This window comes from Platichthys flesus, chromosome 7 (genome assembly GCF_949316205.1).
Source record: "Platichthys flesus chromosome 7, fPlaFle2.1, whole genome shotgun sequence".
Taxonomy (NCBI): Eukaryota; Metazoa; Chordata; class Actinopteri; order Pleuronectiformes; family Pleuronectidae; genus Platichthys; species Platichthys flesus.
Window position 1 is genome coordinate 16,800,678 of NC_084951.1, and position 27,460 is coordinate 16,828,137.

The 27,460-nt window shown below is 41.2% G+C and overlaps 5 protein-coding genes and 2 non-coding genes across 7 annotated transcripts; 4 read left to right on the forward strand and 3 right to left on the reverse strand.

Moving 5' to 3' along the window:
* Positions 1-741: 741 nt before the first annotated feature.
* On the reverse strand, positions 742-2,557 carry ebp (EBP cholestenol delta-isomerase). Its single transcript, XM_062392797.1, has 5 exons — positions 2,401-2,557; positions 1,858-2,170; positions 1,722-1,758; positions 1,493-1,623; positions 742-1,333 (listed from the first exon to the last, which is right to left on the reverse strand). The coding sequence occupies exons 2-5, from the start codon at positions 2,165-2,167 to the stop codon at positions 1,122-1,124; spliced, it is 690 nt and encodes a 229-aa protein (XP_062248781.1). The 5' UTR covers positions 2,168-2,170; positions 2,401-2,557; the 3' UTR covers positions 742-1,121.
* A 664-nt stretch (positions 2,558-3,221) lies between these two features.
* On the reverse strand, positions 3,222-3,293 carry trnah-gug (transfer RNA histidin (anticodon GUG)). Its single transcript has one exon. It is a non-coding gene; the product is annotated as a tRNA-His (tRNA).
* Positions 3,294-3,913: 620 nt separating this feature from the next.
* trnae-uuc (transfer RNA glutamic acid (anticodon UUC)) lies at positions 3,914-3,985 on the forward strand. Its single transcript has one exon. It is a non-coding gene; the product is annotated as a tRNA-Glu (tRNA).
* Positions 3,986-4,339: 354 nt separating this feature from the next.
* Positions 4,340-7,268, forward strand: ccdc115 (coiled-coil domain containing 115). Its single transcript, XM_062392788.1, has 5 exons — positions 4,340-4,562; positions 5,210-5,313; positions 5,404-5,510; positions 5,593-5,784; positions 6,629-7,268. Exons 1-5 carry the CDS (start codon positions 4,443-4,445, stop codon positions 6,766-6,768), a joined length of 663 nt encoding a protein of 220 aa, XP_062248772.1. The 5' UTR covers positions 4,340-4,442; the 3' UTR covers positions 6,769-7,268.
* A 463-nt stretch (positions 7,269-7,731) lies between these two features.
* si:dkey-109j17.5 (zinc finger BED domain-containing protein 4) lies at positions 7,732-13,015 on the forward strand. The gene is made up of 5 exons (XM_062391077.1): positions 7,732-8,571; positions 9,495-9,752; positions 9,886-10,145; positions 10,224-10,824; positions 11,167-13,015. The coding sequence occupies exons 1-5, from the start codon at positions 8,422-8,424 to the stop codon at positions 12,013-12,015; spliced, it is 2,118 nt and encodes a 705-aa protein (XP_062247061.1). The 5' UTR covers positions 7,732-8,421; the 3' UTR covers positions 12,016-13,015.
* A 1,399-nt stretch (positions 13,016-14,414) lies between these two features.
* apobec2b (apolipoprotein B mRNA editing enzyme, catalytic polypeptide-like 2b) lies at positions 14,415-17,485 on the forward strand. The gene is made up of 4 exons (XM_062392283.1): positions 14,415-14,709; positions 15,748-15,928; positions 16,748-17,091; positions 17,214-17,485. The coding sequence occupies exons 1-3, from the start codon at positions 14,471-14,473 to the stop codon at positions 17,087-17,089; spliced, it is 762 nt and encodes a 253-aa protein (XP_062248267.1). The 5' UTR covers positions 14,415-14,470; the 3' UTR covers positions 17,090-17,091; positions 17,214-17,485.
* Positions 17,336-27,069, reverse strand: LOC133956915 (titin). Its single transcript, XM_062392282.1, has 18 exons — positions 26,816-27,069; positions 26,665-26,703; positions 25,903-25,968; positions 25,120-25,416; positions 24,759-25,025; positions 24,301-24,567; positions 22,940-23,206; positions 22,058-22,348; positions 21,534-21,803; positions 21,102-21,389; positions 20,490-20,765; positions 20,289-20,403; positions 20,031-20,188; positions 19,839-19,940; positions 19,262-19,330; positions 19,012-19,071; positions 18,546-18,593; positions 17,336-18,430 (listed from the first exon to the last, which is right to left on the reverse strand). Exons 1-18 carry the CDS (start codon positions 26,892-26,894, stop codon positions 18,366-18,368), a joined length of 3,024 nt encoding a protein of 1,007 aa, XP_062248266.1. The 5' UTR covers positions 26,895-27,069; the 3' UTR covers positions 17,336-18,365.
* Between the last annotated feature and the right edge of the window lie 391 nt (positions 27,070-27,460).

The following is a 27,460-nucleotide window of genomic DNA, read 5'->3' on the forward strand; positions in this document are numbered from 1 at the left end:
CTGCTGCCGCCACAAGGGGGCGGCCAGATAATACATGTACCCCTATTTAGTGAAATCTAGTTGTGAAGTTTCATGTTGCAGGCCCCACCCCCTTCGAAACACGGAAGAGAACCTGTTGGAACCATCAGTTGTCCAGTTTGGGCTACTGTAGAGACCATGGTGGCCTTCTTAGAGAGGACCAGCTGCAGATGTAAATATACAGTTTAAAGGATTGCACACTAGTTAAAACATTACTCTGGTTAATTGTATATTCAATTACTGACAATAGACCCCTTTCACCTAAATCTTACACACTGAACCTGTAGCATATGAGGCAGTTTAAGACACCAGCTTTCAGCCACCTACCCTGCAGTTCTCTCCTCTGTCAGTTCATCACCCAGTCACATCCCAAAATCTGTTTGACGTGTACTTTTTGCTCGATGTCACATCGACTAACATGGATGAGGTGGTGGTGATTGAGAAAAGTGTATGGAGGTCAAGAGGTCAGAGAATTAAGGACTTATCAAGAGACATTTTCAAAACATCTGTTGCGATATTACATTGGTGTTAAAAATTCTATATGTTCCATTCAAAAGTACATTTTTATGTTCATCCTGGTAAATCAACTTTCTCAAATGTTGCAGCTGTTGGGTTGAACAGGAAGGTTGGTTACACCCATTTAACAATTTAAAATGTTGTGTACGTCCTCAGCTCTTGAATTAACTATATGGGAAAAAAAGAATCAACAAAATACTTCAATACTTTTTCTGTGTCAACATGTCATTTATATTGCGTGAGGCATTTTAAGTCCAGTCATCAGGTTATATAAAATGAAAAGAAAAAGATGAATTATTTATATTTGTTGAGCCTTTATCTGAGGCTCAACAAAGCCAGAAGAAAAGTTCCAATTGTTACAGGGAACACGTTGCACTTTAAAATACAATTCTTTGCATTCGGTTGGTATTTCGAGCTAAAATACAATGCATCAGTCACAACAAGGCCGATGTGGCAGGTCCAAATCCAGAAGTTACTTTTGCCTCCTCTTTTTTTTTCATCAAGATAAAGTTTATGCTGCCTCCAAATGTCCTTGCCTCATGTATCTTCTCCAGTCAGTGTCCCAAGATCAGCTCAGTGTGTTGCCCTCATTTCCTCTTGGACTTTGTGTTGTCTCTGTGTGTCTGGGCTGTTGACATCTGTCTCCATGCATCCACGATGAGCACCAGCGGGATGAAGAACCACAGGAGATTCATGAACACAAAGTAGAACCAGAAGTAGATGGGATGTCCCAGCTCGCTGTGAGTGTAGCCATCTCGGTGCTCGGTGAAAAAGTAGAGCACCACTCCATACAGCTGACCTGGAATCATATTGTGTGTAAACTCCCAGCATAAGATAGATATTACAACACCTCTAGGGACTTATATGTTGTGGTTCCACTTATTAGCAAGATAGGTAAAATAAAGTAAACTCTCTGTGATATTCTAAGGATGTATTTAAAATTGCACCGATTTCTTACCTAATGAGACGATGAGCTGCAGCACATATCTGTAGGGCTTGTTCGTTAAGAATGCAAACACAACCCAAAAGCTGAAAGGCCCCCATAACCAAGCAGTCACTGTCTCCATGCAGACTGTGAAGTTATCAGCTCTACATAAAAAAAGAAATACACAGTGTGAGATGAGTTACAGAATTGCGCCTTCTTTTTATGCACAAGTTTAACACAAGTTCTGTGCGAGGTCACTCACATCACATATCGACTGTCTCCTTTGGAGTACTCCTTCCCTGTGAGAGAAAACGGTCAAACATACAGTATTAACTTAGTAAAACCTCCAAAATGCAGCATGCTCTTTATTCTAAAACATGTATTGTGTCTGTACTCACACAGCTGTGACAGGAAGCTCTGATCTCCTGGAATAATGTCGTAGTACAGTGAGAACCAGCCCTCGATGGTAGAGTGGATGAAGCCACAGACGGCAAACCAGCACAGAGCCAGACGCCTCCATGTCCCCAGCCTGCCAGCGGCCCCTCTCCGGCCGGTGATCAGCCAGGTCACAAGCAGGAACAGCCCGGACACAGAAAACAGAAACACCAGGATCTCTGACATTGAACGGTCATTGGCAACATAAGTGGGAATCAAGAGGTCCCGCGGCCAGAAGGGATGAGGGACTCCAGATGCTGCAGAGGCGTCCATGATCTGTCTAAAGACATTATTCATTAACAACCACAACAGGTGACTGATTCCAACAATGTGATATTAAAAATAATAAACATAAGTTGGTTTAACTCATGAATAAGAACTGTCTGCATTGCACTTGAACTGAGATTATTTAATTGGCAACATATGCATAAACCAGATTATTAGAGGTTTTATTTTGAGGAGCTGATAATAAAGTCAATCAATCGATAATCAATGTTTGTCCTTACCAGTGATGCAAATCAACGGAAGTGTCCCGCTGCACAGAGTCTGACCTCCGTGTTATATAAAATACTATGTCTTAGAGATGCAGCAGTCCACAGCTGACTTAACTACATTCCGCTCAAGCCAGGATGGACGTTTGAAACACGGAAGTCACTCGAGTAGGGGGCGGGGATTTGTTATTCTAAACACCAATCAGAGGACAATATGCATAGAGCTAGCAGCACATGCGATCGGCCGGTGAGTTGATTGGCTCCTCATCTCGGAACATTGACGTAGGCGTTGGCAACTACCAATGAGATCGTGCCTCTTATTCAAAAAGACCGTCCCCTTTTGTTGTGAAACCATGTGTCATAAACGATTTCAACAGTGTGTGAGGGGTGAAGTAAAACTCTGTGAATATATATATATATATATTATTATACTATAATAAAATAACATTACATTACTTCATATTGAATCATAATAATTTAAATATTTGACAATGAGATATTTCCCATGGTAGAAAATACATTTACTCACATACTGTACTGCATTACACCTTACAGTCAAATAGTATTCTTTTAAATATGGACAGACAGATAAATAGATAATATATTGATTGGTGTAAAAAGTTACTTCAAGTGTTTGATAGATAGATAGATGTATTGTCTTGTATAAACAGTACTCCCAGTATCACATCTTTTAGTATCATTCATACTACAATGAATATATTACAAAATATACTTAGCGTAAAACTTTACTTCGCCGTTAAAATGCTCGTTGTCCTTGTTGCTGAAACGATTGTAAATATAAAAAGATCTCCCCAGCCGTGTCAGGGTATTGACCCTGCCGTGACCCGGATTCGAACCGGGGTTGCTGCGGCCACAACGCAGAGTACTAACCACTATACGATCACGGCAAGCTACGGGGAGGGATACGCTCATTGTGAAAACAGACGTATAAGTACTCAGCCTTGAGCGATGGAGGTGCAGCCTGTTGTTATTTTTTTCTGCAGCTGTAGACTCCATACCATACTAGACGTATACTTTATGGTATGGAGGACCATACATGACTTAAGTAAAAATAAATAAATAAATGTATAAATAAATACAGAAATAAATAAATATATAAATAAATAAAAAAGGAAATAAATACATTAATACAGAAATAAATAAATAAATATGTTAATACCAAAAGAAATGTCAAAAGAAATGTCTTAAATATATTAGACATTTATTTTTTCCCTGATACATTACCTTTTCATTTGCAGTGTCCTTATGCTAATGCTAAAGGCGGGCCTAACCGCAGTCTCATGCAGGATTGGTCACAGGAGTGTAATGATCCAGCCCTACTACTTCTGCCTCTCAATGCTGTTGTCCAATATATGTATGGTCCTCCATATGTATGGTCCTCCATAACGGTCCTCCATAATTTTCACATGTAAACACCAAACAGCAGGAATAAAGTTACTGTGCAACGTGTCCAGAAAGTATTTAATGTAACTATATTATCAATAAATCTCAGCTTATTTTGCACCAGTCCCATATGGTCTAGCGGTTAGGATTCCTGGTTTTCACCCAGGCGGCCCGGGTTCGACTCCCGGTATGGGAACTACCTTTTTGCTCATTTGAAAACCTGCTACATTCAGTTTTTATAACAACCTGTCAGTGCGCCATCTTTTTTTTTGCAATACCGAAATATATCATATACAGTTTTATTTTGATTTGACATAATCACGTTATGACTTGGATCTTAAAATCAAACAACCTTTACATTACTTCGCTCATTTTTGCCATGGATTTTGTTAAGTTCTTTGTAACATTGTTTAGATAAGTATCGTCCTAATACAAGTTCCTTATTGAATTATTATAAAACATTACATTTCGTTGTTTTACTTTGCTATTGTGGGGAACTTAACGTGCACGTGATCTAAATCATGTGACGACGTGTGTCACATGACGCGGAAGTAGTAGAGTGATAGAGGAAGCGTTGATCGGTGGATATTTAGTGACAACGGCAGCGGTAAAGGTTGATTTAAAAAGGACTCGATCCTCGACTAAAAGCCGACATGGGGCTGTCAGAGCTGGAGGAGTGTTCTCTGTCCCTGGACGTGAAGCTGCTCCGCTTCATGGAGCAGCTGGAGTCACTGGAGGAGAAGCAAGCCGCTCTCAACTCTCTCATCGAGCAGGTAGCAAAGAAAACCTCGTAGCATGCGAGCCACCATCAGACCATCTGCCAAACAACCTGTGTTGATCATAAATTACTGAGGACTTATCAATTTGTTGATCGACTCTGAGGATTCGCTGTTTTACCTCGTCTTCATTTGTGGTTGTTGTCCAGACTCATTAAATTTGGACTTTGGGATTATTTTCGAAAATGTTCTAATGTTAACTAGACAAACCGATCAAGAGATTAATAAGAAAATAATTGAGAGATTTGTAAAATTACGAGAATAATAGTTTTGCTCAAAGTATAGTATTTTCAATACAGCCTTGTGTGAATGTGGCTGTATGATTTGGGCCATGATGCAGTGAATCTGGGACCAATCACACTTCTCTGATGGTATCTGATGGATAATAATAATAATAATTCATTTGATTTGTGTAGCACCAAGGTACCTAAGGCTGCCTTACAGAATTTATGAGAGTAATTTTGTAGTCTGAATGTTTTTAACTCTAACCTTAGCAGCATGATACTTTTTCCTTATTTGCGATTTTACTGATGGTTCAGCGTTATCTATCTCATTTATCTTTTGATTTAAAAACTTCCAGTTAAGCTTGTGTCCTCTTCAAAGTCTATATGAAATGGGAAGTTTCCTCTCCATGCTCTCCATAGGGATGGTTTTCCACATCCAAGGCACGATATTCCATGGGAAACAAGCAAGTCTCTGCACTTCAGTATGCGAGTGAAATCGAGCCACTGGTCTGTGTTCACACGAGGTAAACTATCAGAGGATTACTGTTCCAAGGGATTTGTTGTGCACTGTCAGTTTTGGAAAGCCTTTTTGGACTGGAATTCCTGTGTTGCAGAACCCTGGACAATGGTGAGGTGGAGTTCTGCACAGAAAGAGTTACACAAAGTACAGAGTCTGGAACAAATGTGAAGTCTATAGAGGAAATTGGACCTCAAGAGGAAGGTGAGTGGTCAAAAATAGACCCTGTTTACATCCCTCATTATTATGATTATTTTCAAAGTCCTAATATGATTTCATTTCTCAGGTGTCAGGAGAAGAAACAAACCGAAAAACGTTGTCGCTGAAAAAAAGGGAAATGATGAAGCAAGTAGCCAGACAGCTCCTGAAGTAACTCCAGTAAAGAGAAGTGAACCGAATCCTCAGCAAGACCCACTGAGATGGTTCGGTATCCTGGTGCCACAATCTCTTAAACAAGCACAGTCATCATTCAAGCAAGGTATGTGATAAAAAAGTATGTTTTAATGTTGTTTTGTTGTAAGGTGAAACCATATTAAAGGTAGTAATATGGGATTAGCTCTAGATGTATGTGGATATGGCAGAGGACATAGATTGGTTTTGTTCCTTTCACCACCTCCTCACAGTGGCTCTGAGAGCTCGACACACTGCAGCTCAACACAGGCAAATAGACCAAGCACAGGCAAATGGAGAAAATATCTGCATCAACATCAACCGCTTGAAAAAGAGCGAATGCTTGATTTTTCTTTTAACACTCTGACTGCAGTGTTCAGATATTATTTCAGATATTTGCTGTACATGTAGTGTTTGTGTTAACTACACCTGCAATTCAAATACTAATGAAATTATGCTTAGGAGGTCCTGATAGCTCCACATACTATGACTTAAGAAAATCTATGCAAACAGACAAAACACATGCAAATGGAGAAAACATCTTCTGCTGCATAGATTATGGTATCTGATTGGTGAAGATACGATTTCTGTGTTTTTCTTTAGTTGCTATGTGATGAGCTCTCAGGGATACTGGCTACTCACAACAATAGAGGGATTCAGATATTTATATGCAGATAACTACACATATTTATATGTTGATGCATCTGCTTGGATACAGATGTAAACTATTTTATTGTCCTGCTGCAGTCAACAGTCAACAAAGATTAGCTCATATAAGGACTAAAAGTTACTTATATAATATATCATTGTATCATCTCTAGATCATATTATCCCTAATTAGGTATATAAGAACAATGCAATTTCATTGGTGACAGTCATATTTTCATGGATGTGTGCAAGATTAAAACTCTTCTCTCTTTCGTTCTCTATAGTTATCGAGCTCTCCGCTGAGATTGCAACCCTGCAGACTGCAGTTTTAAACAGCAGAGAGGAACTGAAGAGCTGCATGAGAGACAAACACATTCTGCAGAAGAAGACCTCAGCCGCTCAGGTTGAACAGACGGTGAAGTAACACTGTCGAGGAAGAGCAGGCGATGGTCTGACAGGAGCCTGTGGCCACGGAGACAGAGTGACTGGAGTCAGTAGGTGGACCTTTAAGGCCCAGTGGACCTTAACTGGCATATTTCTAAGTGAAGATCACAAATGTAGCTGCTCCCTCTAGATGATTGAGGATAATGTTTTGTGCTGTTAGAATTCATTAATGTGTAACTTGTATTGAATGGATGTTATTTCTCAGGATCAATTAAATCTGTGTTGTTGACGAATAAATTACTATGATATAATATATAATATAAACAGAACCTGCTTGAACCTTTTTAATAAATGATCAGTATTACTTTCTGATAAGGAGGCAAAGGTGTTATGATCATTTATTTACTGATGAAGATCAGTCTAACTAAGTTTTGTAATTCTCTGGATTTACTTTTGTTTAATATAAAGTTGGGAAGCTAAATAAAAAGACTTTGGACCAGATTCTCTCCAGGCCTTAATAAATTAAATGGGGCATAGATATTTATTAGCCTGTCATTTACTTATTGGCTATGTTAAATGTTACTTTTTGATGTCTTGTTTTGTGCCGCAAATTTTTTATTCTTCTCTATTTATTTCAGTTTAGATTGTTCCAAGCCCTTTCTGTCATTACTTTACAAAATATGTTAAATTATCTTAACTTTGTGAGGCCATTCACAACAACTTTACAACACAAATATCTTAATAACTATATAGTTAGTATTTATCAACCATTAATTAAAAACAGTGTTACAACACCTTAAATCTTTTTAAGGTGTTTTTCTTATTAGAAAGTTGTACCAAATTGTCTTTCCTACAGTATTTATGCTGTTTTCTTGTTTTTCAAATAAATAATTACAATAAGACTTTCTACAATTTCTTTTTCATTACATTGAAATACAGAAATAGTCTTAATATCAAATCATATAAGAAATGTCGCTATATAATAATAATAGAATAACCCAACTTTATTTCCACAGCACTTATATAATCAAGGTTGCAAGGCGTGTTCGAAATATGACAGGACAAGAAAACAGTAAACAATAAAGACAAAACATCCCTCTGAAAGCATATTATCAGCAAGGAAAGTCTACTCTCCCCGGGACAGGAATATATGAATAAATACCTGCTGTTATTATAAGGACATAGTGGGAGTAATTTGAAAGAGCACCACCACCCGGAGATCCCAGCACCGGTGTGTGTTTACCGGGCACAGACGAACATTACCGGGAAGTGTCGGGATGGGAGGGACATGAAACTCCCGTGTATTGTGTGCACTTCCTGCTCTGATGACACCACAGTCCACACGCCTCCATGAAAACACGGCGCGCTGCCTCCGATTGCAGCGCGGCCACGGCGGATGTGTCCTCGCCGTCACATTATCATTGATGCTCCCGGAACATCCGCAGCCTCCGTGGCCCGATCGCGACCGATTCCGGACGTGAATAAACCTCCGCAACTGCCGCTTCGAGAACCCGGTTCCCCCTTTGTCCGCTCGACCGGCAGCGACGTTTTGTCGGCGAATGTCTGAGCCGGGGATTGGGAGGTAAACACGCCGGCCTGCATGCGCCCATGATCGGAGCCGAGGTGAGGCTGATACCTCGGACTCAGACCGCAAGTTGATTTGTGCTCCAGTGCAGAGGAAGGATCGGCTCCAATGGCGTCGGTCGCGAAGGTGTCCATCCTGGATTACTTCAATATTGTGTTCGAGGGCGAAAATGGCAAAATCGAGTCCAACTGCAAGGCTTGTGGCACCAGGATCCAGGCGAAGCGCAGCGTCACGTCCAACTTCGTAACGCATCTCAAGGTAATTACTTCAAAATAAGATGTTATGTGGTTTTAAACACGAGGGGACGGATCCTCTGCACTTGTTCTCAGTCCTGACATATTTCTGTGTGGTGCACCCGAGTGAGCTTATTGCAACAAAAACAAAACAGATCAGAATAACTGCACTATTCAGAGAGAAGCTGTATTTATCAGTCAAATGCAGACTTCAGGAGAGGCCTCCTCATCAGTTCGAACACATGGAGTCAGGATGAGGCTTTCCTCCTTAGTTCAGACCTCGAGTCAGGGCGCACATGCAAATTCTCACTATAACGGCATCTTTTTTATAATAGTTATGATCAACTTTATTTATATAGGAGTCCTTTAACGCAGTCAAAAGGAGCTTGACAAGTTAAAGGATCAGTGTTTAAGATTTAGGTGAAAGGGATCTATTGGCAGAAATTTAATATAAAATAATCCTAGTGAGGTTTTCACCAGCGTGTGATCTTCTAAAGTGAACAAATTGTTGTTTTCTTTACCCCTGAATTGTATTTAAATACTTCATATTTACATCAGGAGTGTGTTCTCTCCACGGAGGCCGCCATGTTTTTTATAGTGTCCAGACTGGACAAACCAAAACCTTTTCGTTATGACAAATGAAGGCTACCACAGGTTCATTTTCATGTTTGGAAGATGAGGGTGAAGTGAGGTGTATTCAGCTGCAACATGCAACTTCACCACTAGATGTCCCTAAAGGCTATACCCTTAACCTTTAAAAATGGGAAAAAACTAAAGCAAATAATAGGAAATTGTTAGAAATCAAATCTATGAGTCAGATTAGTCCATATTGTATCCTTCTCCACAGAAGTATAGACATCACAACAGTGAATATATATATGAACCAAGGCATTAAATAAATATTCTACATGTCAATCAATAACACTCCTGTGCCACTGTCCCCTTTAGCGGAAGCACCAGGCCATGTATGATGACTTTGTGAAAAGGAAGGATATGAAGAGAGAGGGTTACTCCTCTGGTTCCCTGCACACATTCACCAGCAATCGAGGGAATTCCCGCTTCAGTGTTCCCATCACTACTGGAGGTGGAGGAGGAGGAGGAGGAAGGGGAGGTGCTGGAGTTGGAGGAATGGGAACTCTGGACGGAGGCGTAGGAGGAGGCTCTGGAGGAGGGGCGAGCAAGTTTGACAGACATGACCCACGTCAGGTGCAGTCATACACCACTCGAGATGCAAATAGCTGTCCCACTGTTGATTTAACCCTGTATTATCTAATGTGCCATTGCAATGAAATCATCTGCCGTATTAAGGGTCATTTACACATGGTCTTTGTCGCCATAGGTGTTGATCTCAGAGGCTATAGCCAAGATGATAGTGCTTGACCTGCAGCCAGTGTCCATAGTGGAAAACCAAGGTTTCAGGGAGCTGCTGCAGTTCTTGGAGCCACGCTACACCCCAGAGCATCAGCACTACATCCGGAGCCAGCTCCTCCCTGCCTATGCCTATCAAGTCCAGCTGACCACCCGTCAGGCCCTGGCCTCGGCACACGCCCTCAGCCTCAGCCTGGATGTCTGGAGGGGCTTTTCTGGATCCACCTCAGGGTACGGAGGTAAAATTAGCCAAAAAACAACTTGATTCCAACTTTGATTCTCTCACTGCCATCTCTTCTCTCTCTGCAGTTTCCTCGGTGTCACCTGCCATTTTCTCTCATCGGATTGGCAGATGCGTTCAGCCCTGCTGGCGTGCCTACCCCTGTCTGGCGGCACCTCTGGCAATCGTGTCCTGTCAGAATTTGATGACGTGTGCCACTCTCACGGGGTGTCAGGGAGAGTGTTTCGTGTCGTCGCGGACCCTTTTCTGGCCACAGCAACCGTAAAGCCATGTTGTCTTCCCGGTTTCTCGGTGTCACCTCATCTCGCTGGCGTCCGAGATGACAGCAGTGAAGAGGGGGTGGACAATGGTAACGACGCAGAGGAAGGGATCAGGAATGGTCATGGTGATGGGGCGGATGAAGAGGGATGGGAGGACTCCTGGGAGCAGGGTCTGGGTGTTCGTCGGGTGGACTGTTTCTCTCGCTCTCTGGAACAGTGTGTCAGGGAGGGGCTGCGCTCCTGTCCGCAGCTCTCCTCCACACTGGCCAAGGCTGCCAGTTTCTATAACTACATTACCTCTGCCGTCCCACCTGAGAAACTCAGCCAGGTGTTCGATGGTACTGGACTGATGATGGGGGGAACAGGAAATGCCCCCTCTGCAGTGAGAGACTGGGCTGCTCAGCTGAAGGTATGTGGTACAGTAGTAGTAGTTTATAAATAATTAATAAAATACTTTGTATATCAAAAGTAGGTATAAGGAAACCTTTTTTTTTTTACATATATGTTATATTGTCACTCTCAGTTGCACCAATCAGTGAGTTAGGAGTTTTTGTAAAAAATACATTACTAATCAAATTTAAATGTCCCAGTATGTTTTCCAACTACATCATGCAAGGCTTATATGTTAGTGTTACCATAGTATGTGTATATAAAACATTATTTTCAATGAATGGTGTGGTTTTATAAAGGTTTAAAATTGTAGCTTTTCTGCATGAACACACTCAAGTGTGTTTTTCAATTGTTGATGCAGGTGCTTCGCCGGCTGCTGGACTCAGTGGAGTTCCTAGAGGAGATGAGTGGTCCAGGGGAGCTTGCCCCGGGCACCTCAGAGAGAGCCCTCCTGAGAGAGCTCACTGACACTTTGGAGCCCTTCACTGAGGCCTGGGACATGGTGCACGGAGACAGACAGAATGACCTCCAGGCAGAACGACATGTGTCCATCAGCTTGGGGCTGCCGTGTGTCCTGGGTCTTCGTAAACATCTCTCTGAGACGTCAACCCCCAACTGCCCCTCTCTCCTGGTGGCCTTCAGCCAGGCTGTAGAGCGTTGGTTGGCCCCCATCCTGGAGGACCCCCTCTACATCACTGCCACCACTCTGGACCCCCAGTTCAAGCTCACTTGGAGCAGCAACCCTGACTGGCACAGACAGGTTCTAATAGAGGAGTTATCCAAACATTCTGCAGCCTCCAGCCTCTTAGATATCAACACAGAACTACACCCTCAATCCCAGACTCCTCCTGCTCCATCTCCTGCTCCATCGCCGGTTTCCTCACTTTCTCGGCCCTGCAAGTTGTTCTCTTTCATCAAGCAGAGACCTGCAACACAGGCCAAGAGCCTGGAGCAGGAGTTAAGCATATATCTACGAGAGGAACCAACAGATGAAGATGCTTTGCATTACTGGCGGCGTAAAGCTATCGACTTTCCTCTGCTTGCTCAGGTGGCCAAGAGGGCGTTCACCATACCTGCTTGTGGCACTGTGGTGGGGAACATATTCACTACTGCTGAGATCTGCCTGCGGCCAGAGAGAAGCCGCATCTTACCAAAGAACCTGGAGACGCTCATCTACCTCAAAGCAAACTACAGATTGTTATGGACTTAGAGCTAAGAGTCACATAATTCTTTTAACTAAAAGGCAACTCAATGATTTGTACGATCAGTTATGTTTCTTCTTGGATACTAACCGCTGATCCTCTCCGAGGAAACTGAGTGAGCAACATAACACAGTCCTCACACTCCTCTGAGATGAATTAACCAGAATTTCAGTGAATAGGCTCAGGTCAGAAGGGATTTGCTGACTACAGCAGGTGTGGACTGCTCTGTTCACCATGCAGCCAGCGTAAAGACGACCATGTCACATGCTGCAGACTTAGGGGACTAGAAGCTAATCAATATCGGTGTATTTACTTTGACATTATTTTTGCCTGATCAGGGGCCTCAGACAACCACAATCCCTCCACGCTCTATTTTCCCAACCTCACAGACAGCTTGTGTCTGCACCGGCCAACACTGATACACCAACAACAACAAAATGGTTAACTATTGCGTAGTGTAGCATATGATTTATACTGAAATCCAGTAATCAACGTTGTCACTAATTCGTCTGTTGTTGTTTTGGAATGAACACATCAGCAGGTAAACAATCCCCCCCCCCCCTTATGTTTTATTTTCTCTGTGTTAATGTCTCATCATTAGGACACAATAATAAATGAGTTTCACCTGTCAGTTCCTCATAACTCTCTCTCTCACAGTGGAGGTCAATTCCATGTCATTTGCATTAGCAGCACTTTTCCCCAACTATTTCTAATTTCATGTCCAATTCTGGTTCTGAACTTTGAGCAATTGTAATGGGTTCGGCCTTACCTCCGCCCCCACGTTCACAGAGTGAGTGCATGTGGCGTAACAGGGGCCACTGCTTTGTCTGACCTAGCCGAAATATCTTGAAATCACTTTTCAGGGCCTCGCTCACTTTGAATGAGAAGCTATGAATGTTGCATTGTGCGATTCCCGTTTTGGTCAGGAACTCTGTCGCTCCGGGCTGCACCAGTGGGGAGGCAGCATAATTGCGAGTAATTCCATCACAGTTAGATAAGAGTCCGCAGGCACGCTCTACTGCTACATCAGACTTTTGTGATTAAAAATAAACATTCAGACAACGACAATCTGTTTGAAGACGAAATGTGATGTAATTGCAATGATACGATAAAGACCATCACTTTACATCCTTTCAACTCATCTCATCCCACACAGATCTTAATTATAAAAGATTGCTGTGATCATAACGATGATCGCCTCAGCACGTATTTGGATTCAGATGTGTTGTAAGATATCAGTGCAGGAATGTCGGTGTGTTTGTTTTTGTGTGTTTCTGCTCATCATCCATGTGGGTTTAGGTTGTTGTTTGTGAGTCTATGAAGCATCTCTCTCTCACAACAAGGACACACACAAGGCAGTGACAGCTCATCCATTCGAGTTAGGCGAGCAGGCTGCAGTCCTTTTGGTAATTGCCTCTGAAATTAATTACTTGGCATGGAGTGAGACCGAGGGAGGGGAGGAAATTGTAATTGAACTGCCTCCTCCCTCCCTCCCCTCCCTCGCTCCATCCCTCCCACCCTCTCCCGCATGCCTCGAAGTTATTACATCTGCAGTGCAGAAAGCTATTTTCTGTCTGCAAATACACTCACTCACACACACACAAACACACACACACACACACACACACACACAAAACCAATTTACCCTCCCCCACAATGGCCTCAGCAGAGGGCTATATCGATGCAGGATGATTTCATAGATTGATTGCTCACGGGCACATGCACACTGGGCCTCAGTGCGACCCTGCACTCTGATTCATACAGACACCAATGTTCACCTTGCACATTGTGTATTTGTATTTGTGTACACTGCAGAGCTCCCTGTGTTTTCCAATTTTGGTGGGGGTGCCCTTTAGCTGGCCCTGGTGCTTTGCTAAGGCCTAATGAGCCACGGGACATTAGAGCTGGAACAAAGAAAAGTGGTGTTCAGTATCAGGAGAGCCCTGGTTACTCCATACACACAGACAGACACACAACCAGGCGGCGTTATTAATAACCTGCCTGCTGTTGGCCTGTTGACAGTTGAAGCCTGTCGGATTGCAGATCCTCCTCGTGTGGGAGATTGCACATTTATATACATTTATATGGCACTTTCCTTTCTGAATATGACATAACAGTGTAACTAGAACTCGTGTAAGGCCTGTCTGCCCTACTTTCTTCGTGCCGCATCGGCACTTTGACTTGCGTTTGGCCTTTCAGTAGCCAGGGCATGAGGGGGGCTGGGTCAACCGAGCCACCTTCCCCCTGCCCCTGCCAGTCATTCGCATGCTGTGATTCCGACCTCAGCACACAAAAGGTTCTATTTCTGTACATGTACTAGGGTTATCTCTCCACTTACCCTAACTAAATCCCCTCTCTCTCTCTCTCTCTCTCTCTCTCTCTCTCTCTCTCTCTCTCTCTCTCTCTCTCTCTCTGTCTCTGTCTCTCTCTCTATCCAACACTGTCACCCACTCACGCAAAATCATGGCTGACAGAAACAGCCGATTAAGTGTTAAGAAGGAAAAAGGAAATGGGAAGGAAAAAAGTGTTAAAAGGCCTGAGAAAGTTGTGAAGAATTCGGAGAACACCCCCGAGCAGCCGAAAATGGAAGAAGAGAAGAGGAATGGGGAAAGCGCAGGGGCCTCAGGAGCGGAGGTGGCCAGCACTGAGGAAAAATCTGAGTTTCAGCCCATAGAGCTGCCGCCGTTTGAGATTGTCACAGGGTGAGTAAGACTTTATTCACACTCCACAAGAGTTAGAGTCAGCATGTTGTGCTTTCTAACCTGTTTTGCTTTTTAACAAACGTTTTGGTTATTCCCTTCAGTAGAAGAAGTTGTTTTTCTCTCTATTTGATTATATGGCTTCCATTGAATGTTCTATATTGGATTTCAATGAGGATTTATACAAATGACTTGCACCTGCCACCGGTACTAACCAAGTAGTAAGAATAGTCATGAGTCAGGGAGCCGACAAGGATTCCGGCCCCTGCCATATCACCACTCCGCCTGTAGCATCTGTTCTCCATTCTATTACTGAAAGCTACAAGAGATCTATTCCTGTAATCGACTGGACTTTTCATTTTCTATTAAACAATGGGTTAAGTCACTGAATCATGGCATATTCAGGGATTAAGGGATGATTTGGATGATTGAAAAATCATAAATGCTGAAGTTCTGAAGAAGTGAAGAAGTGAAAAACCTTTTCACCAGGAAAGGAGTTTGACAAAATTTCCCAGGAGGCCCCTCAAACAGCGATTGTCAACATTTCAAAGTTAAAAGTTAAAAATAATCTTACACCAACCGAGGGTAGGAAGTGTAAACTTTTTTATTTAAAAAAGTTCACTTACATAAGTACATTTAAAAAAAATACTGAACAATAAAAACCAAAGAAGAGCCATTTTGGACATAAGCAGGAATAAGTTGCCATTGGTATTGACTTTCTTTTTTCCCCTTCACATGGATAACTCCTCTTCCTTGTCAGGAATCCTCCTCTTCACTTTCAATTCAAACTTTAAGCATGATACAGAGCTTTAATTTTGACAGTTTTTCCTACCAGCATGTCATTGCAAATACTCCATTGGTTGTTTAAGAGAGAGGGGGTTGGGCAGGGGTGGAGTCACTGGCCACATTTTGAGACACTGCTGTGGAGTTTCTCAGCCCTCGGGGGCCCCCTCATGGGCTGGGGCAGTTGCCTGCCTTGCCTGTTCACAATCACACCTCTGACTGTATCTAAGGAAAACTCTCACTCTCATTGTCCACCAGGGAGCTGATGAGCCAGTTTTACTTCAAGTTTCAGTTCAGGAACGTGGAGTACTCATCAGGGAGGAACAAAACCCTCCTGTGCTTCAGAGTGGACACAGCAGGAGGCAGCGTGGAGCCACTGAAAGGTTATATGGAGGATGAACATGCCACCTCTCATGCTGAAGAAGCCTTCTTTCAGCAGGTAATGAACACACACTCAGTTCTCAGTGGGAAAGATTTGTATACCTGTTTGACTGCGTGGGACCGTAGACATTTTGTTTATGGGGTGTCATCCATCACATTGTTGTGAACACAGTGTTTCAAAAAATGCTTTGAGGAGATTCCTTTAAATTTGGAGAAAATGCTCAGTTTGACTCGGGAAGGACCTGATTCAATAGTGGTGGTTGAAGGTCAGAGACCAAGGTGGCTGTGACCTGACAGAAGTCAATTTTGATCTTGTGAAGATGATTGAACACCTTATAGAAATTCTTTCAAATTCCCTACAGGCGCTCACTTCAACTCAAAGATGAAATGAGTAGAATTTAGTCATCGAAGGTCAAAGGGCAAGGTCTCTGTATATGACGTAATATGGTTTCATAAGTGTTACATCTGAGGAACACTTTGAGTAAATTCCTTGTAATTTGGAACAAATGTTCACTTGGACTCAAAGGTCACCTTGTAAACATGTTATCTGAAGAACACCTTGTCAGAATCTTTCAAATTAGGTACAAACTTTCACTCTGACTGACAGATTAACTGATTTTTGGGTGGTCAACCGTTAAGATGATGGTGGTCTAAATAAGACACATATTTTGCCTCTTGAACCTTAGAGAGTTTCTACAAATCTGGATCAGTTGATACTTGGATTAAAGATGAGCTGATTAGATGCCAGTGACCAAAGGTCAATGTGACCTGATATGAGTCTGGAGTATGAAGTGTGCAACTGCACTTATTGGCAGACATATAACTGCAGGGTGGTAAGTCTAGTTCTCCTTTAATGCCCCCGTAACTCTCTCTCCAGGTGCTCCCTAACGCTTCACAGGAGTATGATGTTACATGGTATGTATCATCCAGTCCTTGCTTGGATTGTGCAGCTAAGCTGGCCACCATCCTTAAGCAGCGCAAAAAGCTGCGCCTCTGCATATTCTGCTCCCGTCTCTTTGAGTGGGAGGAGCCCGAGATAGTAGAGGGGCTCCGAGCTCTGGTGAGCGCTGGCTGCAAACTGCGGATGATGAAGCCGTCCGACTTTGTGCACGTTTGGGAGACGTACGTGGACAAAGATGAGGAGAGCTTTACACCCTGGGAGGACTGTCAGGAGAACTATCTGTACTATGTGGACAAACTGGCTGACATCCTCAAGTAGATGTAAGTTGCTACGTTTTGTGTTTGCAGTGATGTGAGTGTACATCCTTTTTACTGTCTATATGAAATGTAAATGTTTTTCTTGATAATGACTCCTTTATTTTTGTCTTTGACCCATGTTACAGGTGCACAAGATCTCGCCACCGCCTTCTTGTGAAATCACCACTTTTTGAACATGTGTTTCTTGCAGTCACATTTTATGGTGCAAATCAATCCATATTAGTTTTAATGAACTCTGGGGGCAACATTTTGTATTTTGTATTTTAATAATTTTGTTGAAAGACACAAAAATGCTTGAATTTCTAGATAAATATGTATTGTATACAGTTTCCAACCGGCAGAGCAAAAACATTCACTGCTGAATCATTTATTACATTAAATACGTTGTGACATCTGGTGTTTGTTCTAAGAATTGAAATGGTAAGTGATTATCCTGCAGATGATCACTTTATGTACAATGCATAACTCAAAGCAACAATGTGTGTTTGGTTGCTTTTCACATAAAAATATGTTCTATATTTATTTTCCTTTTACAGTAAATTCATCAATACATCAGTTAAAGAAATGTACAATTACCCCCAACCAAGTTGAATCTATACACGGTTGTGTTGCAATGACATTCTGTCCATCGCTCCAGAGTGCAATATCTCATCAACAATTTGATTAAATTTGGTGCCCACAATGTTGTGAAAATCGTATTAAATTTACATTTACTTCTATCTAGCACTGCGCGCAATTCAGAATATATACATGACCTTTTAAAACGTAGATCCTCTAGTGCACTTTGATACTAACGCAGTGAATATCAGGACGAGGTGAGGTGCCCAGGTAGCTCACCTAATGGCGCTCGTACCACTAATGAAGCTGCCTCCTCCTCTCTGCAGGCCCGGGTTAGAGTTCAGCTCAGGCCGTTACATGCCATCCCTGCGCTTTCTCCACAACTACTCTCTACCTTCTTTATCAAATGACCCGTGGCTCATTAGCAAAAAATGTTAAAAATAAAAATAAAAAAGCATATCTGAGGCTTAAAGTCCGACTACATGAGGCTAAGCCAGACAAGCTGAATCTTACTTCCTATGATGGCCACCATAGAGCGTTTAGCTTCCACCAATGCCACTGTAAAGCCAAACCTTTATTATTCCAATGCAGTGATAAGCATTGCACAACAGAAAAATTGTCCACCCATACTTTCATATATAAATATCGAAATATATGGTGCCTTATGTCCATCGATGCCATGGACTTCGCTACATTGTTGTGAATCCATCTTCAGTGACTCATTGTTTGAAGGACACCAGCCCACCTTTGTTTTCTTCCGTATCATCGCTCTCAGTCATCAGAGCTGGAAGGATATAAAGAGCAACATGTGACGGATCAGTAGAAAGTTATGTCTCAGCTGTGGAGACGCTGGCACAGCAACCACGACGATAGAGAAAATATTTCATCAGTAGTTTTACCTTGGCCCTCCTCTGTGGTTATGGGTAGCGTGCCGTTCTCATCTGCTTCTGCGGTTCACATTGTTAAAAAAGAAAAGCAGAAAGTGTCAGTGAAGGATGGACTCGATGGACAATAATTAGTTGACGTTCTTGCCTTTGAAAGAACTCGAATCAAACTCGAATCAAAAACTATTATGTTAAATACTTTTTTCTCATACTTTTGGCTAAAAATGTATCCTTACAAACTGTTATGTGTGACATTTGTCAGGTTTTCTCAGACTTTTGACAGCAAATTCAACATAATTGGGTTTTGAACCACGACACCTTTGCTCCTGGGAAATTAAGATGGACTTTTCTTTTTTATCTGACATTTATATATGAAACCATCTTCAGCAGATTATTCAACCGTGAAAACAAACATTAGTTGCAGTAATATAAGTACTCCAATTTGTAAATCCTCTATTTTATTCATCTCTTAGTCATTTACCTTTAGGCAATGCATTCAGTCCTTCATCGGTGAGGTACTCAACCATAGGATCGGGTGCATCTGCAGGAGGGAGGAAAAACTTTGAACACCAGATAATGCCAACACCTAAAGTCAGACCCAAACTTGCATATGGTTTCGCTAACAGTAAATACAAAAATAGTTTGTCTATGAATCACTGGTGGGGCAGCATCTGCAGCTTATGAGGAAATGGTGACCAAAAAACCACATTCATGAGAGGTGTCAGGCTTACCACTCCGGTCCTTTAGCTGGGCCATGGTGAGAAACAGGTTTTCTTCTTCGGGTTTGTCGTCATTTACAGCTGCATGACAGGAAAAGAAAACGGGTCACATCCTTGACAGTTTTCTTATTTTGCGATAAAATGCACAAGCGCTTTGAGTGGTCTTCACATAGTGGTCACTATATAAATACAATTTACATCTACACAGAGCAACATTACTCATTTGGAGTTGTGTTGATCACTTGGCAAATGTAAGTCTAATATTCACGCCCTCAAGTCTCTCCGTATTTGGTCTCTACCTAGAGCTGAGAAAATGATCTGGGTATTTTACCTTGACCCAATGACCCCATGATAGAAGTTACAATGATCCAGAAAAGTGAAGCTGTGGGACTGACAGTTAAACTCTGAGCTGCTCTACACACAATATAAATAATTGAGTGACAAATCTCTGTAGATTCATCTGTTCCAAGCGGCCATGTCTTTACTTGGCATTTTATCCAACTTTATTATAGTAAAACTGATTATAGCTGCCTGCATAAAGTAGATGCTTGGAATCATTCTCTGCATTCAAAAGGAACCAAAACAACACCTGGTTTGCGGATGAATCGGAGGACAATGCATCCCAGGAGAACAGCGATAAGGCCGAAGAATAGAACGCCAGAGATGGAGAGAAGCACCCTCCTCTTCAAAACTGCAGGTTCAAAACAAAAACAGACAAATGAGACTGAGAGAATATTTGTCGGGTAAAATCTCATAACTTTCAGATGTCACATTTACTCACGAAGGTTCTTGGTCTTGAAAGAATCACTGCGTTTTGAATAAGATGGTTGGCCAGTGCGATTGGCCTGGCAGGTGTACAGGCTTTGCTCTGGGTTATTCTGGGGTGTGACTGAATGTTTCTCAGAGGTCAGCGAATTTATTTGAATTCCCTCTCTGAACCTGTTGAAATGTATGTTGAATTTCGTGCATGAATCTTCAGAAAGGTAAGAAACCACACAGCAGTAAATTGAATAATTAGGAAACAGGTAAGCTGTAATACCATGTGTAGTTCCACTGGTCGTTGCTTGCCTGCACCTCACACCTGAGCACCAAGCTGTCAGTGGCGAACACCTCGGACCAGCCTGTCAGCAGGAGTATAGTAGCCTTAGGGCGTTCTGCAGCAAACACAGTAAAGACTTTGATGAACACATCCAACATGTGCACAGAAAAAGTAAAAATGTGGAAGTCAGAAACACTTTACCTAGAACTTCTAGTTTTACAGCCTGACTCTGTTGTGAGTGTAAGATTGCATCCACTCCTCTTTTTACTTGGCATGTGTATAACCCAGTGTCTTTGGTCACCACAGAGCTGATGTTATAGTTGTGTCCAGATTGGAGTGGGAGTGGAGTGCCATCTTTGTACCATAGGTACTCCCATCCAGAGGAGACGTTAATATGGCAGCTGAAGGAGACTGAATCCCAAGTATGCATCTCGTCGTACTCTGGTTCCTGCATCAGTGTGACTCTGGGTTTTGTATCTGAGGGTGATGAAATAATGACAAGCGATTGGACTAGTAGTATTTAAGGAAGGAAACACTCGCCTTTAACCAGATGGACAACCAGTGGTCTGAGTATCAACTTCCTCACCTCACCTGAATGATTAACTTCTCTATCGCACATAAAACACATTTTTAAGCTCCCTCAAAGAAATAAGATGAACTAGGGTTACGTTGTAGGCCGAGCCCTGCACTAATATGCTAATATATATACATATATTTAATTAAAAAAAAATTATTTAAAATTTCCTGCAAACTTTGGTCGGTATTGGAGCATGTCCAAGAATTGTTTAAAAAAAGACAAAAGAAAAATCTCACCATAAACTAACAGTGTTAGTTCAGAGCTGCTGGTACTGTAGACAGGTCTGCTCTTGAGCTTTCCTGAGCAACTATATGGTCCTGCATGTTTAGCTGCAGCAGAGCTGATTGAGAGATTCCTGGCATCCGAGTCAAAAGACACAGTATCATTAGCCTGGACCTTCTGTTTGTCTTTGTACCAGGTGTACGTCCAGTCAGAGATGTTTTCTTCCATCCCACAGCTCAATCTCACGCTCTCAGAAGGGAACACATCCAACCAACCATGCTTCAACTGGGGAACAGGAATCTCTAAAAACACACAGACACATGAGCCACTTCCCAAAAAATTCCTGAGATGCTTGAATTTTGTCGAATTTTTTCCCCTGAAATCAACAAACACACAAAAAGACATCCATTAAAATACACAATACAACCCAACTTTCTTTGGCTCACCAGATATTTGTAAGGATCGTCTACTGCTAGGCTGTGTTTGGTATGTCGATTTTTCTCTTTTTGCTGTGCACTCATAATTCCCATTGACTGATGAATTGGCATCATTCATTTTAAAGGTACGACTCTTGTGAGGGAGTGCAACTCCATCTTTGCTCCACAGATACTCCCAACCAGACGAGATTTCAACTTTACAATCCAAGGACACTGACTCTCCAACATACAGTTTGTCAGCCTTTGGCTCTTGACTCATCACAGGTTTGGGGTGTTCCTCTAAAAACACAAAAGCAGAAGACATGTATCTGTGTGTATTATGTCATATCAGATATTTATCCATCCTCATGTACTAATCCCCAAAATTGTGTGTATCCAAAATAAAGAAAACATTTCCTTTTATAAATTCCCCCGAAATTATTCAGCCTTCGCGAAGGTATACATGCTTTCTTGAGCTTATTTATTTGTGTGTAAATTTACATCAATCAATCGATCAAATTTCTATAGAATAACACATTTAAAAGAAAACTCACCATATACTGTGAGAGAAAGTTCAGAGGCAGTGTTGCTGCTGACAGATCTGTCCTTGAGGTGTCCCTTGCACTTATATGGTCCTTCATGTTTAGCTGAAGCAGAGCTAATAGAAAGAATGGATCTATCCGGATCAAACGACACAGCATCATCAACCTTGACCTCCTCTCCAGCTTTGTACCAGGTATAGGTCCAGCCAGAGCCGCGCGGCATCCCACAGCTCAACTTCACACTCTCAGTGGGGAACACATCCAACCACTCGGTCATATTCTTCAAATGTGGAACAGGAATTTCTAAAAACACAAGACACTTAGCGTAACATCTTTGCAATGAGGAAGTTGTCAACATACAGCACATTGGTCCATTGAGGAGAAAGAGTAAAAAAGCACTGCCTTTATCCTTACTATTTAAAGAATAGAAAAGTTAACAATAAAAACTAAGAGTTTACGTGCTCAGAATAACGTTTTAAATAAAGTGGTTTATATGGACAGTCAAAAAGTATGTCTGACGTGCTTCCACCACACTCTTACAGAAATGAAACACGTATTCTCTGACTAACATTGCACCTCTGTGTACTGCACCCTTGTGAACTATCCCTCCCTGCATCATGTTCCACCACAACATCCTGCTTCAACAGAAAGTGCCTAAGATTGCAGAAGCAGGATGCACACAACATGCTCTTTCACTCGATTTTGTAGCAGCTCTGAGGTCATGTTGTCTTGTCATTGTCACTTACGCCTTAAAACATAAGGCGTAAGTGACAATGACAAGACAACATAAAATGACAACTCTATTGAGGATATGATGCACATTGTGAATCGACAGTTTGGCTTCTCCTTAAATACGATGCTTTAAAAAAATACCTTTTTGCTTTCTTCACCTACCATGAACATCTAGCTGTATTTCCCTGCTGTGGATGGTTGATGTTGTTTCTCCTCTGGTGGCCTTGCACGAGTAATACCCTCCATTAGAAAGACTAAGAGGGAGGCTGAAGGTTTTGCCGGTGGCAGAAGGGATGTTCTCTCCATTTTCATACCACTGATAAATCCAGTCAGTGGACATGTTAACTGTGCAAGTGAAGTTCACAGTTTCTCCAGCATACATTGGGGTGAAATCAGGGACCTTGCTCAGTGTTGGTTCAGGTGTGTTTTCTGAAAGAACACACAATATTATTGCTTCTCTCGCTGTGATGCAGTAATATTCACATAGCAGCAACTTAACAAGCTACATCTGTAAAGCCCTAAAGGAAAACAATACAGTTCTGATGTAAAGTCTGCATTTATTATTACCCCTTTGGTATAATGTTTATATTTTTGACACTGTCGTAGTTAATTAATTCAAATATAAATAAAGTAAATTAAATACACATATAAATAAGTGCACTATAAATAAGTGCACTATAAATAAAGTGTACTTTATATTGAGAAAAAGCAGTATTAAGCAGTATGTAAAAACCCCTTTAAATGCAACATCAGTAATAACAATAAACATCGGATATAACACATAAGGTCAATAAAAAATGTTCAAATGTCACTAACTTACTAAAGATAGAATTTTTGACAGAGCAGAGCTAGACTGTGGTTCTACTGGCTCTGGTTTGTATCACAATGACTACCTAGTACTGAGTGAACAAAATGAGATATGTAAATGAAGATTTCTCCCTCTTCGTGAGAGTGGAGGGGATTGATACCATTCTGTCTCAGTGTATGCCTAGTAAATATGGTCTATCGAACAGTCTGTTAGCTTCTCTTTTCTTATCTTAGCACAAAGGTTTAGCTCAGTGCTTCCAGTCCATGCTTAAAATTGAAAGTACATTTTTCTGTATCTGGCTGGTTAGCATGATCCCAAAATGTTAGTGTAAAAACAATGGATGGTGTAAAACAACATTGATATATCATAAGCTTTAAACTCAGTGAACTTGTTGGCAAACAGTCGCTGACATTATGAGTTATTTGTAGTTGTGTTTTTGACTATTTGCTAAATGTAAGTTCAGTGTTTACTTTCTTTTGAGTTCTATTTTAGTCTCCACCAGCTTTTGCGGGAAATATTTCCGAAACAGCTAAACAATGTTCTGTAACTTAATATAAATCTCGGAAAAGATTAGGGTGACAATTCACTGTAAGTTCATCACTATGAGCGAGCCATTCCTTGTTTTTACATTTGTTTCTTTATTGTAAAGATATAGCGTTGCTCTACGTGAATTAGTGTAAAGTAAATGTAGGTTATACAAAGGAAGGAATCTCACCATAAACCTTGACTGTAGCTGTGTTGCTCAATCCAGAGGTTACACGCCTGTCCTTCAGGTGAGCTCTGCATGCGTAGTCTCCTTGATCGGTTTGAGTGACCGAGTTGAAGATGAGAGACGATTTGTCCAGGTCCTCGATCTTGTGCCGATTTTTGTCCCAGGAGTATGTCCAATTAGGTTCGCTAACCTCGCAAGAGAAGTGCACTGATTCGCCTTTGAACACATCCAGCCATGGAGACAGCAACTTCAAGGATGGTGTAGGTGGATCTGACAATGTGCATGGCAAAGAAATCTTCAGGGTTAGTTGCATCACAGAAGGGTTTGAGAAAGGGACACAAACATGTCAAATGCATTGCAAGCTATTGAAAGATTTAAGAAAAATACAAATATGCAAAAGGTTCATGCAGATGAAAATGAATAAATTGTGGTTGTGGTGGAGTCTATGGTGACACACTTACCAGAGACCTGCACGGATGTTGTTTCACTCGGCTCTGTGTAGAACTGTTCTTTGCCTCTTTTAGCTTTGCAGAAGTATTCTCCACTGTAAGAATGATCTATAGAAACTATGGTATGAGTATCCTGTGCTTTAATTTCAGTTCCATTATGGTACAACTGGTATTCCCATCCAGAGGCCACATCAACCAGACATTTGAAGTTGATCAGCTCTCCAGGGAACATCTTGTTGAAGTTTGGACTTTGACTCAGAGTCGCTTTTGGCTTGTTTTCTAATGAGAAAGAGTGAAGAAAATGTTTCAGTTCATCTTTATTATAATGAGACATTCTGTTGAAATGTGGGTGATGAAACATAATGACACCTACGGTAAACTGTGACCTTAAGTGAGGTGCTGGAAAGACTCCGAACGCTGCTTGTTTTGTGTTGCCCTTTACAGGAATAGCTTCCAGAAATCATTTGTGAAGCAGCAGTGATAGTAAGGATCGGTTTGTCTGCAGAGAAAGACAGATTTGGTTCTGGGACTAGTTCCTTTTCATCTTTTAGCCAGACGATCGTCCAGTCAGAGCTGCCGCTGATGTTACATCTTAACTCCACTTTCTCAGAGGGGAACACCTCCAACCAGCTGGACTGCAGCTGCAGGGATGGTAAAGGAGGCTCTGGAACTTTAAAATAAAGAATGGAATATATCAATAATAATTTTGAAAAATAGTATTTTTCTGAAAGAGCATACCCATTAAGGACTACTAGCATTTTGACCTGTGTTGGAATATTTTTGTTATTATTCACGTGTTGATTTGTTGTCTTAAATACATAGAATTAATGTTATGAATGTTTCGCATGTGAAACAGATTGAAATGAACTCAAAACAGACAGTAATATCCTAAGAACAATATAATTCTAATAGTTTTTCAATGCACATTTTAATTGTGGCATAGATCTAGAAACAAACAAGTACAGACATAAACAACTACAATTATTAATTGAGCCCTTTGATCACAGACATTGGTGATATCACATAGGACATTTCTCATGGCCACATTGGTACATATAAAAGTAGTGACTTTGTACTGTAAATCTACAAAATGTAAGATGTTTTAAATGAAGAACACTGCTTGATCATCTTTGCTTCTTCATATTTAAAATCTAACCTGAAACAGTCGAAGCTTCCATCGATGTTGGTTCAAAGGAGGTCAGAGAAAAGGGCGTGGAGGTGACTGGTGATGAGAGGAGATGTTTAGAGAACAGACATTAGATCAGAACGGTTTTGTGCTGTGTCCACATGTAAAGTGAAGATTTAAGCTGTAGGAGCAAGTTCGTTAAAACCAAGAGCTGCCACAAGGAATCAAAATGACAAAGATTCAGGTTGCCTGCTCATCAGAGGGGAAGATTGGATTTGGACCATCGGTTAAACAACATCATACATTTGCCTTGGAACATTTTACAGTTCTTCCATTTGAAGATTTGAAGAATTGAAAAAATTATTTAATCAGGAAGATGATTTGCAAAAAGAGTGACAATGGAAAAAGTATAGCATATTAGGCGTTAGTTTTAATCGGCACAAATTATTTGCACAATGTGATAGAGAAAAATGTACTTGAACGAGTAGAAGTATAAATGTAGGAACTGTCAAGACCGATGACTACATAGTACTTCATGTTCCTCATATTTACATAACACATGCTTTACTTCCTAAACAATGTCTGGTCTAATTCTAACTTAGTACATGCTAAGTAAAACATTTAAGAATGTGCGTTTGTTATTTTACGTAATCAAATACATTAATTTTCACAACCTAACATTAAAGGTTTTTGATGAATGTGATGTTTTGTGTAAATGCTTTCAGACCAAAACTTTTTACTTTTAACTAAAAATAAATACTTGGATATAATAACGTGTGAAATGTATCTTACCATCTTTGACAGTCTGAGCTCCACAAACAGCAGTGGAATCTGTAAGATCAAACAATGATAAAAGGTCACTGGAACAAATGTAAATTCAAATAATCTTTCGATGCAGATAAATCACAAAAAAATAAAGCCATTTAATAAAAATCAAACTTACACATGACAAGGAAGACCCTGATGAGACACATTTTCCATTGAGCTGCACCTGCAGAGGCCGTGTTTCTGAGTCGAGTCATATAACTGCTGTGTAGTGAAGCTCAGCAGAGGAAATAGACAGAGATGGGTGTGTTTGACCGATTCATTTATAAACTCACCTCAAGACTCAAGCTTTCCTGTCTCTCGATGACATCTGCACTTTTCTTTTTTTTGGTTGAGGCAACAGGAAATGTGCCATCTACACTCACGGTTTTGTTCTCCTTCATTCAAACTGCTTATCTCTGCTGAAAAGTCGAAGGGGGAACTGAAACTGGCAAAATTGTTCATGTGAGGGCTCGCTGTTATGTTTTTTTTTTTTATTGTCTAACCTGTTCATATAGGAAAGAAGAAACGTTGTGTTGTGTTTGAAAGACATTCTCCCTTCCAATTTCAATTTGTATTTTAAAATTTGACATACTCAACACTAAACACATTTTTCGTTATGAGACTGATTCTGGGCAAAATAAAAAAAAAAAAAAGCATTCTTAACTGAAATGTTATTGTTTTGAATCATCTGAGAGAAGTTTCCCAGTAGTTCTTTTCACACATTTAGGTGTGGCATGATTTTGAAAGCATAAGCGGAAGCTACTGTTTTTTTTTTTTTTTT

What these genes read in the sequence shown, in the direction of transcription:
- ebp (XM_062392797.1), bottom strand. Translation starts at nt 2,167, where the DNA reads ATGGACGCCTCTGCAGCATCTGGAGTCCCTCATCCCTTCTGGCCGCGG. An exon ending in GAGCTTCCTGTCACAGCTGT is followed by an intron (nt 1,759 to 1,857) that starts GTGAGTACAGAC and finishes TTTCTCTCACAG; the next exon opens with GGAAGGAGTACTCCAAAGGA. An exon ending in GGAGACAGTCGATATGTGAT is followed by an intron (nt 1,624 to 1,721) that starts GTGAGTGACCTC and finishes TTTTTTATGTAG; the next exon opens with AGCTGATAACTTCACAGTCT.
- ccdc115 (XM_062392788.1), top strand. Translation starts at nt 4,443, where the DNA reads ATGGGGCTGTCAGAGCTGGAGGAGTGTTCTCTGTCCCTGGACGTGAAG. An exon ending in CTGGTCTGTGTTCACACGAG is followed by an intron (nt 5,314 to 5,403) that starts GTAAACTATCAG and finishes CCTGTGTTGCAG; the next exon opens with AACCCTGGACAATGGTGAGG. An exon ending in ACAGTCATCATTCAAGCAAG is followed by an intron (nt 5,785 to 6,628) that starts GTATGTGATAAA and finishes CGTTCTCTATAG; the next exon opens with TTATCGAGCTCTCCGCTGAG.
- si:dkey-109j17.5 (XM_062391077.1), top strand. Translation starts at nt 8,422, where the DNA reads ATGGCGTCGGTCGCGAAGGTGTCCATCCTGGATTACTTCAATATTGTG. An exon ending in ACAGACATGACCCACGTCAG is followed by an intron (nt 9,753 to 9,885) that starts GTGCAGTCATAC and finishes TTGTCGCCATAG; the next exon opens with GTGTTGATCTCAGAGGCTAT. An exon ending in ACTGGGCTGCTCAGCTGAAG is followed by an intron (nt 10,825 to 11,166) that starts GTATGTGGTACA and finishes TTGTTGATGCAG; the next exon opens with GTGCTTCGCCGGCTGCTGGA.
- apobec2b (XM_062392283.1), top strand. Translation starts at nt 14,471, where the DNA reads ATGGCTGACAGAAACAGCCGATTAAGTGTTAAGAAGGAAAAAGGAAAT. An exon ending in CCGTTTGAGATTGTCACAGG is followed by an intron (nt 14,710 to 15,747) that starts GTGAGTAAGACT and finishes ATTGTCCACCAG; the next exon opens with GGAGCTGATGAGCCAGTTTT. An exon ending in AAGAAGCCTTCTTTCAGCAG is followed by an intron (nt 15,929 to 16,747) that starts GTAATGAACACA and finishes CTCTCTCTCCAG; the next exon opens with GTGCTCCCTAACGCTTCACA.
- LOC133956915 (XM_062392282.1), bottom strand. Translation starts at nt 26,894, where the DNA reads ATGACTCGACTCAGAAACACGGCCTCTGCAGGTGCAGCTCAATGGAAA. An exon ending in AGCTACAGTCAAGGTTTATG is followed by an intron (nt 23,207 to 24,300) that starts GTGAGATTCCTT and finishes GTGTTCTTTCAG; the next exon opens with AAAACACACCTGAACCAACA. An exon ending in CCAGCTAAAGGACCGGAGTG is followed by an intron (nt 19,072 to 19,261) that starts GTAAGCCTGACA and finishes TCCCTCCTGCAG; the next exon opens with ATGCACCCGATCCTATGGTT.